Below are 13,577 nucleotides of genomic sequence, written 5' to 3' on the forward strand. Positions count from 1 at the left end.
TCACTGTGTGCATTTTGCTACTCAGTGTGACCAAGTGAAAACAGATAGAGAAGGGATTAGATAATGCTATCTTATCTGTGAGTGTACGATGCGCTAAGGCTTGGCTGGCAGATATTTTTTTTCTTCTTTAAAATGGTAATTAGGGTTATTCAGGTAGTATTGAGAATACTTAGCCCAAACACACTGTCCAGAGGTTCCTTACTACTGTAGGATCTAAGAGCTTTTCAGCTCTCACTGACTTAAATCCTCATAATGCTGTTACGAGGTAAAATCAACTAACTCCTGTTTTCATCTAAGAGCCAGTGAGTTGTAACCTGTAAAGCCAAAAATTCCTGTGCCAAACGTAGTCCTCGCAAACCTGGGAGGAGGAACTGTGCTGTAATACGACAAGGTTGGATTGATGGGGATAGAAAAACATCTCTGCGAGAGCAGAGTAGAGGGGGACAGTCATCTCCCTGCTGGCCACCCCCTCCCTGGAGGAGTTCAAGGCCAGGTTGGATGGGGCCCTGGGCATCCTGGTCTAGTATTAAGTGGGGAGGTTGGTGGCTCTCCATGTGGCAGGGGGGCTGAAGATTCATAATCCTTGAGGTCCCTTCTAAACCTGGCCATTCTGTGATTCTGACAGCAGAGGCAAAGCTTCAGAGCACTTCAGCCTGCTTTGCCCTGGTTCAGCCTACAGTCATAGGCAGTATTATGTTTCTGAAGCAGCTGGGAGCCCGTGTGTCAGCCTGAGGCCTCTGCTTGCATTTTCCTTTTTGTGCTTATGGGTTTGTTCGCTTGATGCATCTTGCAGATGGAAAAACTGAATCCAGCAAGAAGCTTTGTGCACTTCTTCATAGAGGCCACCCTTCTGCAGGTGCCTGGGTCTTTACTGGGACAAGCCCAACGTCTGGCAGGTTCATTCAGTCTGAGGGTGTTTCTGGACTTGGGGCCTGTGAAAGGTATTATTTCTTCTTATAGCAGTGTCTTCAGAAATGTGATACCCAAATTCAGGGGAAGACAAGGGATGTGTTTAAGGTGAGCAGAAGTTTATTGGGTAAGATGATTCATGGAAACAGTGATCAGAAATTGCTTGTGCATAACTCTTCCTTGTATGTTCATACAGTTGATAAAAATCCAGAACTGGTTTCAGATGCTCCTCAAGCTGCTTGCCACAGCCCTCAAGAGCAGCTGTAACTGGATTAGTAAGACATGGAAAATATTGCAATGCTGCCTGCATCTGATCTTTTAAGTAATGATTGAAATGCTAGTGGCAGGCGTGGAGGGGTAAAGCAGGCTGCAAACTGAAGTGGTTTCTATCAATTTTTACCTTGCATTGGAACTTAAAAGACAGTAACATTCCTATACTTGGCTTTACTCAAACCATTTGACTAAGAGCTGGCATCTGTGCCGGCAGCAGAAATGTGGGCTGGGTATCTCATGCCAGGTCTTCCACAAGGAGTGATGTTCCTCTGAGATACCAGGCTTGACTAGAGCTGAGCACGCATTTCTGCTTTTGCCCAGCACTGTTTGGGAGTGCAGGCCTAGCTATCTGTTTGATGATAGCTAATAAAATGCCAGCCACCTAGCAGCGCTGTGATGTGATTATGCTGCTGTGAATTTTCAAATTCCATCAAAGTCCTGCTGTGGCTAATGGGAATGGGCCAGGGGGATTCAGCTGTAAATCAGAAACTAAATCATGGCCAATTCTGACAGTGGAAAGAATGGCTATTTTAACGTGCAGTGGCTAAACTGCCAAGTCTGAACCAGCTGTGCTGTACAGAGCTACTAGAATGAAAAGCCTCTCTGCATGATTTTTTTTTTTTTCTTTCCCTAAAGCTGAAACCTCATCTTTCTACCTCAGATTTGCCTGACTAGTTGCAGAGATTTTGAGTGCCTTCTTTTGCATTAAAAATAATAATGTATTGATAATAAAGGGCAGTTTTCTCCCTTTTGGCAACTTCATACCAGCTCAAATATTCTCATCTGTACCTCTTAATTGCTTCAGCAATGGGAGCTCTGCCCTCAGCAAAGCAAAAAGAGCTCTCCTTCCTATCTTTGATGGTGCTGGCAGGCATCAAGTCAGTGTAACAAAACTTGGGAAATCTTGAGCATAAACCAGCTCCTCTGTTATTTTCCAGTTAGTAATAAACCAGCCAAGAAATTTGTCCATTGGCATGACTATATGACTGGGAGCCAAGAATTGTTCCTTATTTCAATAGCAAGGAACAGCCAGCTTCCTCTCTGAGCAAATCCTCTTCTATGAGAGCAGCTCAGCTCTTTGGCTGTATCCTTGTTCTGTATGTTGACCTAGCCTTTATTTCTTTTTTTCCTGTCTCTCTGTATCTGTAAGTTAACACAGGGCAGCATTATCTCACCAGGAGGTATGCTGACAAGATGCTTGGTGGCTGTATTTAAGTGTGGCTGTTGCATGCACCTGGAAGTTAGGGGTTGGAGGGGACCTCTGGAGATCATCCAGTACAATTGCTCCAGTTAATTAAGGCTACATCTCAGTGAACCTTAGTTATTACAAAAAAACCCCCACGTTTAGAGGAGCAGACATTTTTAATCTGTTATAACGTATACAAATTGAAATACCATAGATTAAATCCTGCATTTAACTGAGTTGATGGGAAATCTCCTGTCCTTCCACTGGAATCATGTGTTTCATCTGCATTTTGTAAAGATCAGTTGTTCTTTACTTCTCAGTGCAGATTTTTGTGGCACCCGTCACCAGGGTATCTGAACCCTCTTTTTGAAGCTGAAATGGGAAGTTAGTCATGAGATCTGAAATGATTACAAGCCAGATGTTCTGTTCTTTTTTTTCTGGAGAGGGCAGAAGGCAGTTTCTTCAGTATGTTTGTTTTTAGCACGTTGTTTCCTTATGTGAAATACCATTTAGTATTTTTTGCATTTCCAAAGTCATAAAAGAATTTTTAAATGGTTAATTTAACTTTACATATATTAAAAAGCCATGTGTGTTAAGATAGCATAGAAGGATTCTGCATCATCAAGAGTAAAATAGCTGTTGCAGCAGTGTGCATAATTATGGGGCTGCAGTTTAGTCATCAGTCATAATATATGTGGCTTTCTTGTGAATTCAACACTTATTCCATTTCAGATGTAGAAAGAATTTACATGAAGGATTTAGTTTGCTCAGCACAGTAGGGTTTGACCCATCTGAATCTATTAAAAGCTGTTATGTGTCATGCTGAAGAATAAGGTCCTGACTGAGGATGTGTTTACAGAGTCCTGTAGCTCTGTGCCATTTGGAAAAGTGCTTGGAGGACTGAGTCCTACCATGGTGTGAAGGTATAAATGAGACATCCAGATTTAAATTAAAGAGCTGATTTTTTTTTTTCTTGCTAGGATGCACACACCTGGAACAGTGAACAGAGGATTATACCAACTGCCTATTTGTAATGGGAAAACAGTTTTCTTTTTTAATATATTACTCATATTAAACTTTGTGGGTTTTTTTTTTTTTAATCTTCCTCCTTTGGCTGACCCACAGCAGCACAGAAACGAGCATCTCAGTTGTTTGCCTGCAAATGAGTTATCAGCTTGTTGTAATTCTGCTGGCTTGAAATACAGCTTTCTCTCCTTTATAGAGATGGGAGCTGAGAGGGTTCTTTGTGAGCAGAGGTGTGGGTGGGAGCTGCTCTGTGCTCTTAAATCCTCATGTCTGAATCTGTGGGTGAAGGGTTTTACAGGAGGAGAGCATGCATTTTTGTGCTTAAGGCACAAAAAAATAAAAACTTGATCATGCATGCATTAGTTTCTTGTGTTTATCAGAAACATCTGATACTGCTTGAGATAATAGACTCTTAGAGTGGTGCAGGTTGGATAGGACCTTTAGGATCACCTAATTCTAACCCCCCACTACTATAGGCAGGGACACCTCCCTCTAGACCAGGTTGCTCAAAGCTCCATCCAGCCTTACCTTGAATGCTTCCAGGGAGGCATTTACAGCCTCACTGGACAACCTGTTCCAGTGTCTCACCACCCTTAAAGAATTTCTTTCTAATATCTAGTCTAAATCTACCCTCTTCCAGTTTAAAGTCATTTCCTCTCATCCTGTTGCTACGTGACCTTATAAAAAGTCTTCCTATAGTTTTCCTGTAGGCTTCCCCTTCTCTTCTCCAGGCTGAAGAGCCCCAGCTTTCACAGCCTGTCCTCATAGGGGAAGTGCTTTGTGGCCCTCTGTTCATCTTCATGGTCCTCCTCTGGACCCACTCCAACAGCTCCATGTCCTTCTTTGTTGAGGGCCCCAGATCTGGATGCAGTACTCCAGGTGGTGGTCTCACAAGAGCAGAGTAGAGGGACAGAATCACCTCCCTCAACCTGCTGGTCCCACTTCTGTTGATGCAACCCAGGGTATGATTGGCCTTCTGGGCTGCAAGCACGCATTGCCAGTTGATGTTGAGTCTTTCATCAGCTAACACTTCCAAATTCTTCTCCTCAGGGCTGCTCTCAAGCCATTCTCCATATCAGTTTTGCATACTGGGGGAGATTCTGAAGTTATGGCTGCTTCTGGTGAACCAATAGCAGTTCGCCTACTGTGGGTTGTGTTCCAACTCCTTTCTTTTCTTCCAACCCCTTTTCCTTATCTCAGTGTAGTTTATAACTGAAATTTTGTAAATGTAAAAAATGTAAATGACAGTGTGTGCCAACCTTGTTCACTGCAAATGCATGAAGAATACCCTGATTCAAAGTAATTATTCTAGACATATTCCATGCTTGCTATTCCTTCCATGGAGTGGTATGCTCTTGATCATGATGTGCACATTATACAGTGGTGAAATCCTTGGATTTCACATGGGTAAGGATTCTTTGGAAGAATTACAGATCTGTTCTTTAAAGTGCAACATAACTCTTAAGGATATATTTTCAGTTTCTGAAGCTTATCAAATCCACTCAGCTCATTGCTGCTGTTACGTCTCCCCCCAGGTCACGTTTTTCTTCCTTGTGCATTTGGTGTTATGTACCAACATGGAGGAAAACAGAAGAATTGGACTAAAGGTTGTAAAAGGCTGGTGAAAAGGAGAACTCTGAGAACTGAAAAAAGTCAACCTCAAGCATGAGTGTTATCAAGACAAGTGGCTTGACAAGTCTGCTATAACCTTTTGAAGAAAAAGGAACAGGAATGAAGGAAGGATGATTCCTTCCTTGGTTTCTAGATAAATGGATAAATGTAGGGAAAGACCATGTAGCAAAGGACAGAGCAGGCAGCAGAAGGAATGCTTTGCATGGCTTTAGTGAGGAAGTTTAATTGAACACGTTGGAAGTGAATGTCTTTTCTAATTCTTTGAAGCATCCATGATTTCTTTCATTTCTGTAAGATTTATCTGAAAGGCTGTTGCCTCTTTTCAGTAAAAGGTAAGGACTGATTAACTGTAGAAGATTACTGGTAAGTTTTCAAGTTCTATGGTGTCCATACACCACGGTTTGCTTTGCTTTGAGGCAGGTGGATGTTTTGCTTGACAGCTCTGGGCACAGTAATGTGGACTGAAAATTTTCTAACTTAGCTTTCCAGTACAGTGATAGAATGGTGCTCATTGACTGATCATTTTTCTGTTTCATTTTCTTCCCCTCTGTGCTTTGATGGCATAGTTGGCCTTTGAGATCTTTGAAGCAATGAAGCAGGGATTGGGAGGCTCATTTCAGCTGAACACCTTCATGCCATAAATTGGCTGCTCCTGAACAGCTTACAATGTGCTGCAGGTTCATTGGCTTCACTGGACTTATACCAAGAGTAAATGTTGCCCTCTCTGTAGTCAAAACAACCACAGCAGCAAAGTGTAAGGGTGCCCTTAAGGTATTTGAGGGCTAATGGCGTGGCTGGCACATACTTAAGTTTAGCTGTGAAAGAAACTAAAACTTCTTTAGGTTAGATAACAATTGGACTAAATGGTGGTATGAGTTATGAACCAAAAATTAAAGAGGTTGGGGCTTTCAGTAAGCTGAGCTGAGCTTTGATCCATGCTTGTGGATGTTGAGGAGCCCCCCAGAGACCAAGGGATCCTCTTGCTCAAGGGATGTAATTGCAGTTGCCCTTTTTAGTGACCCAATGAGGAAGCAGGAAAAAATTCAATGAAATCAGAGCACCGTTGGGTCACAGGAACCAATATCTGGTTTTTGAATGCAGTGGAAAAAACTGTGTCCCCGCCAGAGGGAAACATAATTCCTCACATCCAGTAGGTGGTAGTTCTGGTTTTCTCCACAGCTTTTTAAATCCAAGGCAGTAATTACTCTATTCTCAGTTTCATCACACAGGATCATCTTTTTTTGTAAAGTGTTGTGCCACCCTGGCGTAGTGGTTATACTGAGGTCTCAGCTGGAATTGATAATGAAGGCAAAATTTGGGAAAAGCAACAGGGTGTGTTGCTGCTATTGATCAAAGACTGCAGAGCTGGCTTTAAACACTTTTACTGGCTTTGATCGATCTTTTTCTATTGATTGAACACAGTAGATAAACAACTGTGCAGCATGAACATTTATTGTGGCTTTTAGGCTGACTAAGGACAGCCTTGAATATGAGAGTTGAAATGATGGCTTTCTGCTAAGTGTAGTACATAAAGACTATGGGGGAAGGAAATTAAATGCTGACACTCTTTTTATGTTTGAGAAGAATATTAAAAAAGATGCGAAATTGATTACAGGAAAGACCAAGACTTTTTTCTTTTTAACTGTAATTACATGCGTAGCCCTGTCTCTTCTTGGCACTTTCTGAGAAATTTGTGTAAATTACTCAAATGTCTTTAAAAATGTGAATACAGGAGAGGTTCTGCAGTCAGTTCTAATGATGAGAATAGAAAGCTTTCCAGTGATTTCTTAGTGCCTTAGATTGGACCCTGGGCAGGCGTTGATGTCTGGGAAAGGCTAGGATTGGTTTCTTGTCATTCCCTTCGTCTCTGAGGAGGTTCTTTGCATTTCTTGGGGAGATATGGTGATTCAGCTATGTCTTTTCTTTTCTAACTGTGTTTATGTTCTTCTACCAAGGCTCCTTGGGAGAGCAGAGAGAAACTGAAAAATGCTGCTTTTGGGGGAAACTTGTTCGTATCTTAAATACCTAAAATACTAATTCTGAGTAATGTCAAGCTTCATTCACTCCCTTTTCTCCCCTTCTTTTGCTTTTTTACCCCTTGTTTGGGAGAGGTTCTGCATTTGATTCTAGTATTGCACTGCTCTTATTTTTGCTTACTGATTGTGACAGGGCAGTAAGGGTTTTCCTTCAAATGGAAGCACTGGGCTGCATCACAGCATGGTGAGTAGGCTGTGTCTTGTTCCAAGGAGTGCTGCTTTATGCCAGTCTGCTAACACAGCTGGCACAGAGGGCCCTCTGGGCTCCTGCCTTCTCAGACTCACCTGAAGCTTCTTCAAATTGGTTACCATGTATGTTTGCTCTTCTTGCCATGAAACCTTCTGCAAAGCTAGCACTGCCTGTGTATGGAAAAGTTCGTGTTCACAAATTAATATTTGACTGTTTCTTCAAATGAAATATGTTGTCTAGGGTCTCCTGAACTCACTGTATGTTCTTCTTTATTTTCAGGATACTGGGGTTGGGAAATCAAGCATCGTTTGTCGATTTGTCCAGGACCACTTTGATCACAATATCAGTCCCACTATCGGGTGAGTAGTCTGCATATTATTTTATTTATATATATATATATGTGTGTGTGTATCTATCTATAGATAGATAGACAGTAATTGTCCTCAATTGAACTCCTTTCTTTTCTTTCAAGACTCTGAACACTGTATATATATTTGTGTCTCCACTGTGTGTGTGTATACTTTTTTTTTTTTTTTTTTTTTTTTTTTTGCTGCATGGCTGTATGCTCTCTGATGAAGGGGGCTGACAGAGCTGTGCCGTGTTTCTCATGGGATTGATGTCTCTTGATATCAATCTTTCTGGAACTGCCCAGGACCACTCTGTATTTACCTGTACTGTGTGTGGCTGTGGCTTTTTTTGCACAGAGTATGGTATTATGTATGTTACACACACAATCTTATATATATATATATATATATATATAAAGGAGCTCATGTATACATGAGCTGACTGGGTAACCGCAGTGCATGTATCGCTGTTTCGTTTGTATGTACTGGAACAAGAAGCAGGTCTGTATAAGTAAATGTTAGTTCCTTCAGTTTTCACAGAAGATTTGAGGCCAAAGCCCCGATCTTTTTTGTGCTTGGGTAAACAGGAATATTTCAGATTTTCATTAATGTGAATAGAAAAAGGACCTCGTACTCGTTTTTCTGTAACTTTCTAGTAAGTCCTCAAAACCTAAATAATCCTAGGAATAGTTTATTACTGTCCTCAATTTGCTTTGTTTTTCTTCACCCAGCTTAAGCTCATCTTAGATCTCTTACTCACCCAGTGTCCTTTTCCTTTTTTTCTGTCAATAGCTTCCGACATGAGATGATGCACTGATCATAGAGCTTTAGGATTAAGATCACTTGAGTTCCCACTGGTCAGTAAGGTATCAAATCTGATCCTTGGAAATCAAATCTCATCCTTTTTAAAAAAAAAAAAAAAAAAAAAAAAAGCTGTTATCTGCACAGTGACCAGGACAGCCCACAGCTGAGTGATAGCAGAAGAATCATAGGAAACTGCTAACGTCCCTATATTGTGTGTGCTGTCAGGCTGCACCTCAAGGTTGACATGCATGTTCCCAGGTGAAGATGTGCTTTCACTTAGGGTTGGGGTGTGTTACATTGCCCCTATTTTTGAGGAACAGGGGATAATTTAAATATAAGTATAATTTAATTTAAATAGAATTAATAATTCAATTTAAATAGAAGTATACTTAATTCACACCTGCTCTTCATAGAAACTGCCAAGATTCTGCATTTCAGACCATCAGAAACGCTAGTCCTGTAGATGATTTTAATTCTGAAAATCTGTTCTTTCAACATCCTAGGGACAAATCTGCTGAGTCTGGCCTTATCGGGAGAACTTTGAAATTCTGCATCTTTTATAGGGAAAGTTAATATATAACGTTCAGAAAGGAGTAACTTGGGTGAAAAGGCTTAGCTTGTTTGTGTGTTAGAGCTGTCTTAAATCTTCTGTGAAGGATTGGTCTTGTTTGTTTAGTGGTGTTTGGAGGGTAGGAAGATTTCTTCAAAATTTATGCCTTCGAATGCATGAAGAAGTCTCAGCTGAATGTTGCATGTTGAAGTTCCAGGGCAATTCTGGACTTTTAAATGTAATAAATACAGGAAAACAGGCAGAGAGAAGGGGAGCAAGGAAGCATGTAATGAATAACATTGCCGGTTGAAGGAAACTTATTGACAGTGAAGGAATTGATGGGAGCTTGAGTAGTTCCTCACTTCATCATCAGTCTTTTTCCCAAAGTAGTTGTTGCTAAGTAAATATCTTCTGCTCAAATTGATTGAAAAATCCCTTTAATTTTCATAGTTGCGATAACAGGAAAAGTATTTTTCTAGTTGAGGATTAAAATGAGATTAAAAGACTAGCTTGCATACACTAGGTAGTACTCATCTGTGTAGGACGACTGTGGATAAGCTTTTTGTTATTTTCTCTGAATTAATCAGTTTGTTTTAAAGCATACAGTCCTTACAATCCATGATAGCTACTGAGGCTCTGAATTTCGTGTTTTTGAACTGTAAAATGTTGCTTAATACTTAGAGGAAAAAGGGTGATATCTGAAATTGCACATCCTGAAAATAACCAAAGTAAATGCTGCTGCTGTTGTTATTCTTGTTTTCCTTACTTAATATTTCTGTATGAAATGCAGCATTGTCAAATTCAAGGAATTTGCAGGTGGCTGTAGAAGCAAACTCTTGTATATCATTCTCAGAGATGTTTTGTTCAGTCCTATGTCATTTGATGTACTTCAGTGCTTTTGTAATGACAGTGCATTGTATCTAATGCATCTTTATGAGCTGAGGAAAGATGTTTCCACAGCAGAAATTGCTCAGTGGAGTCTAGATAGGATGGGGGCAGAGGAATCTACTAGTTTGGCAGTCTCTTCTGGCCAGCTTTCAATTCAAATGCTGAAATATAGGAAAAGCATATTAAAAAAAAAAAAAAACAAACAACATTAATCTTGTTTCCTAAAAGAAGAAAAATCACACTGAAACCACAGGCAAACTGTATTTCCTCCAAAAAAAAAAAAAAAAAAAAAAAAAGGAAGCAGCTTCAGAGATTTTTCCCTGAAGTGGGGGAAAGCTTTTTTGAATTTGTTACCATGTGCATTTCAGCAGGTGGCTTGTCTGTTCCCTAGTACTTAAATCACCTGTGCACATGGCTAGCCTCCTAGATTTGACTGAAAATTTGTGTATTTCTTGCCTGATGTGATGCAGACTGCTGTCTGTATCACCAAGATGGAGACAGATGGCATCGGGGTTGAGTGAGAATGGAAGGAGCATTTGTGTTTCCGTGCCAATGCACGTGAGCCCCCTGAATCTCAGGGGCACTCTGCTTTTTAAAAAATACAAATAAAGGTATTGTATACTTAATCTGGCAAAGGGAGCCTTTCACTTCTGTGGGTGTTTTATGAAGGTTTTAGCGTTTCCCTGCGTGCAGTCTAACAAAGCACAACTGGCCGAAGTCGGTGGCTTTTTGTTGTCACTTATGTTACAAATTTCTATTGCTTTCTGCTCTTAGCTGTAAATGATATCTGGCTCCTCTTCTTTTCAGAGCATCCTTCATGACTAAAACTGTGCCTTGTGGGAATGAGCTTCATAAATTTCTGATCTGGGATACAGCTGGTCAGGAGCGGGTGAGTATTACTCTGCAGTGCATGTTTGTTATCCTGATCTCTTGAATGCATTTGTGCACTTTTATTTTTAATAAAAAGTTCCTCTTCAGAAGACTTTGCAAGTATGTATCTGCTGAATCTTTGCAAGGCTCTGCAAAGCAGACAGTTGTCAATTGCTATTAAGTATGTTCCCATTTCACATCTGGGGAAAGTACAGAGGCAAACTCACTGTACATCAGACCTAAAAGGAAGCTGTGGATTTCAGCTCTGGTTTCATGATCAAGCTATGTGGATGTTGCCCATGTCCATGCTCTGATCATTTAAGGCAGCCTTGCTGTGGCTTAGACCATGCCTGAGAACTGGGCAATCCCTCTGTTGTATTCCCCAGCTCCTGTGTGGCAGCTTTCATGAATAATGGAAAGTGCTTGGCTGAGCTAGCACTGACTCCAAGGCTGTCCTTACTGGGGTGCTGAAGGTAGGCACAGATTGTGTCTGCTGATGGTTTTGAAACTAGCACTGGCATCCTGAACCACATCGGATTTGCATCTCCATTGTTTGTGGGTTTTTTTTTTTTTTTTTTTTTTTTTTTTTTTAAATTTTGGTCAAGTGAATTGCTTAAATTAAATAGCTTTTCCTTTGGCTTTTCAAAAAAGCCATGATTGAATTCTTGGGCAATCGTTCACATTGATTGTATATATGGCTGTCTGGTCTTTTGTTTCTTTTAATAGGATTAATGGCAGTGGTATTTAATTAAAGGCTGTCTGTAGAGTTCTCTTAATATATGGCCACATTTGACTTGAGAGATTTGAAAGAAATATGTAAAAATATGGAAAATATGGAAAAATATGTATTTTGAAAGATATTCGAAAACATGCTTTAAACTTTCTTACGAAATTACATGGTTTCTGTTCTTAGAAAAATGTAGCTGTGCTCATGGTAGGGTGAGGTAAAGGGAGATGCTTGAACAAACTGCAGTGTCAGTGTGCTGTATCATGCTGTGTTCTCCGAACCTGGCACTTGAATTGCAGACAATAAAGGTTCTTGCAACTAAATGCAGGAAATGCTTTTGTTTACAGTGTGTAGCATAACATGAAATGTGCCTGGTGAAATCTGTTGACTCTTAGCATTTTGGTATGTTATTTATGGTGGGAGCAGGGATCAATTAACAGCATCATCTGTTCCCTTGAACCTTATTTGTTCCATTTCTTTATGGCCTGGAATTAAACTATGTATTGCAAGAGTGTGTGTTCAGGTTTTTTTCCCATGGTTTGTCTTTGCTTATTCTTTCTCTGTCTTCTCTTTGCTGCCCCACTTTTTTTTTTTTTTTCTTCTCCCTTGCAGTTCTTTGGCCCAGAAATATAGAATCGTAGAATATCCTGACTTGGAAGGGATTCTCAAGATTCATTGAGTCCAATTCCTGGCCCCCCCATAGACTACCCAAAATTAAACCCTGTGTCTGAAGGCAGTATCCAATGGTCCTTGGACTCTAGCAGCTCAGTGCCACAACCCTGGGGTAGCCTGTTCCATGCCCACAACCTTCCGGTGAAAAATCTTTTCCTAACCTCCAACCTGACCCTTCCCTGACACAGCTCCATGGCATTCGCTTGGGTCCTGTCACTGTCACCAGTCTCTGCAGGACCCCACTAGTGACTGGCCACCTGCCTGATGTAACTCTCTGAGTTCATCACACTATGTACTTTGTGTAAAACTTGGTTATTGAAATTTGGTTATAAATATTAAGTCTATATGAGAAAGATAGGGACTCTTAAATTATGTCAAAAATATTAGCTTTTTTAAGTAGATGAATGATAATAAGTAGTATTTATGAAACTAATTAATACATCATTTGAGTCAGGAAATCTGTGACTGATCTCTGACTCTTGGTTATGAGATCTGTCTTTCCTATGCAGTCCCTTATGTTTCCTCTTTTTTTTTTTTTTTTTTTTTTTTTTTTAACATCTGCTTTCCTTTTCTTTCTTCAATGATGAGCAGTGACAACCAGAAATATATTTAAATATATTGCAGATAATTTATGTTGAGAGTTTTCATGTGTAACAATGAATAGTAACCTCTGTCTCTTTCATTTTCACAATGTATTCCCAAACCCTGTACTAGGGTTCTTGAAATCCGGGGTGATAAATTATGTTGGGTGTTGAGTGCTTGTTACTAAGGCAGTTGAGTTTCCCAATTTGTCCATGTTGTCCTGGGTAGTTGTTCTGGAACATCACCATTTTATAAGTAAACATACAGTGCTTCTCAGTAGCTTATTGATTGTAATTTGAAACTCTCATTAGTTTGTCATCATTGTTTTGGTCCTTCTGATCTGCTGTTCAGGAACACGTGTCACCTGCCGTATCAATTTGTACCTAATGATCCTCTGAATAACAGCGTTGAACCAAGTTTCCAACCTACGACAGACTGCTGTCTTTCATAATGTGCTAATAAATGTATTCCAAGTGGTGTTTCTGCTTTGAGACCTGTTGTCCTTCCCTTGTTCTCTGTGGTTTTGTTGAGTGTGTATGTTCCAGCGATAAAATCTGGGAGTTTCGTCAGTGCTCCTACTGATAACTCTGTTTAGAACTTCCTGCTCTTTGAACATTGCGTCCATTTGGCTTTGTTCTCCACAGTGCAAGGCCAAGCATAGGACACACGTGTACTTGTTCTGGATGTGAGCACACTGTACTTCCCCCAGATGTGCCAGCTGTTGCTGTGTCTGCATGCTGTGCACCTCCTGGCCACCCTCTTGCAGTTGGAAGAACCTGGAAATTCCCGTGGCTCTTTCTGAAAAAGTTCATGCTGAGGAAGCACAGACAAGAAAAAAGCAAGCTGGAAGTGCTCAGCACCCCCTTGAAGCATTAGATCAACTTT

At 40.5% G+C, this 13,577-nt stretch overlaps 1 protein-coding gene across 2 annotated transcripts in view; it reads left to right on the top strand.

The window, feature by feature from the left end:
- RAB31 (RAB31, member RAS oncogene family) overlaps positions 1-13,577 on the top strand; it is a 57,927-nt gene that overhangs the window by 16,436 nt on the left and 27,914 nt on the right. For both annotated transcript variants that reach the window (XM_042808821.1, XM_042808820.1), the window contains exons 2-3: positions 7,532-7,611; positions 10,649-10,730. In XM_042808821.1, coding sequence (XP_042664755.1) covers positions 7,532-7,611; positions 10,649-10,730 — 162 coding nt within the window. The remainder of the gene's footprint in view (positions 1-7,531; positions 7,612-10,648; positions 10,731-13,577) is intronic.

The sequence above is a fragment of the Centrocercus urophasianus genome, unplaced genomic scaffold (genome assembly GCF_019232065.1).
Source record: "Centrocercus urophasianus isolate 14NV4802_14NV808 unplaced genomic scaffold, USGS_Curo_1.0 seq_11, whole genome shotgun sequence".
NCBI classification, from domain to species: Eukaryota; Metazoa; Chordata; class Aves; order Galliformes; family Phasianidae; genus Centrocercus; species Centrocercus urophasianus.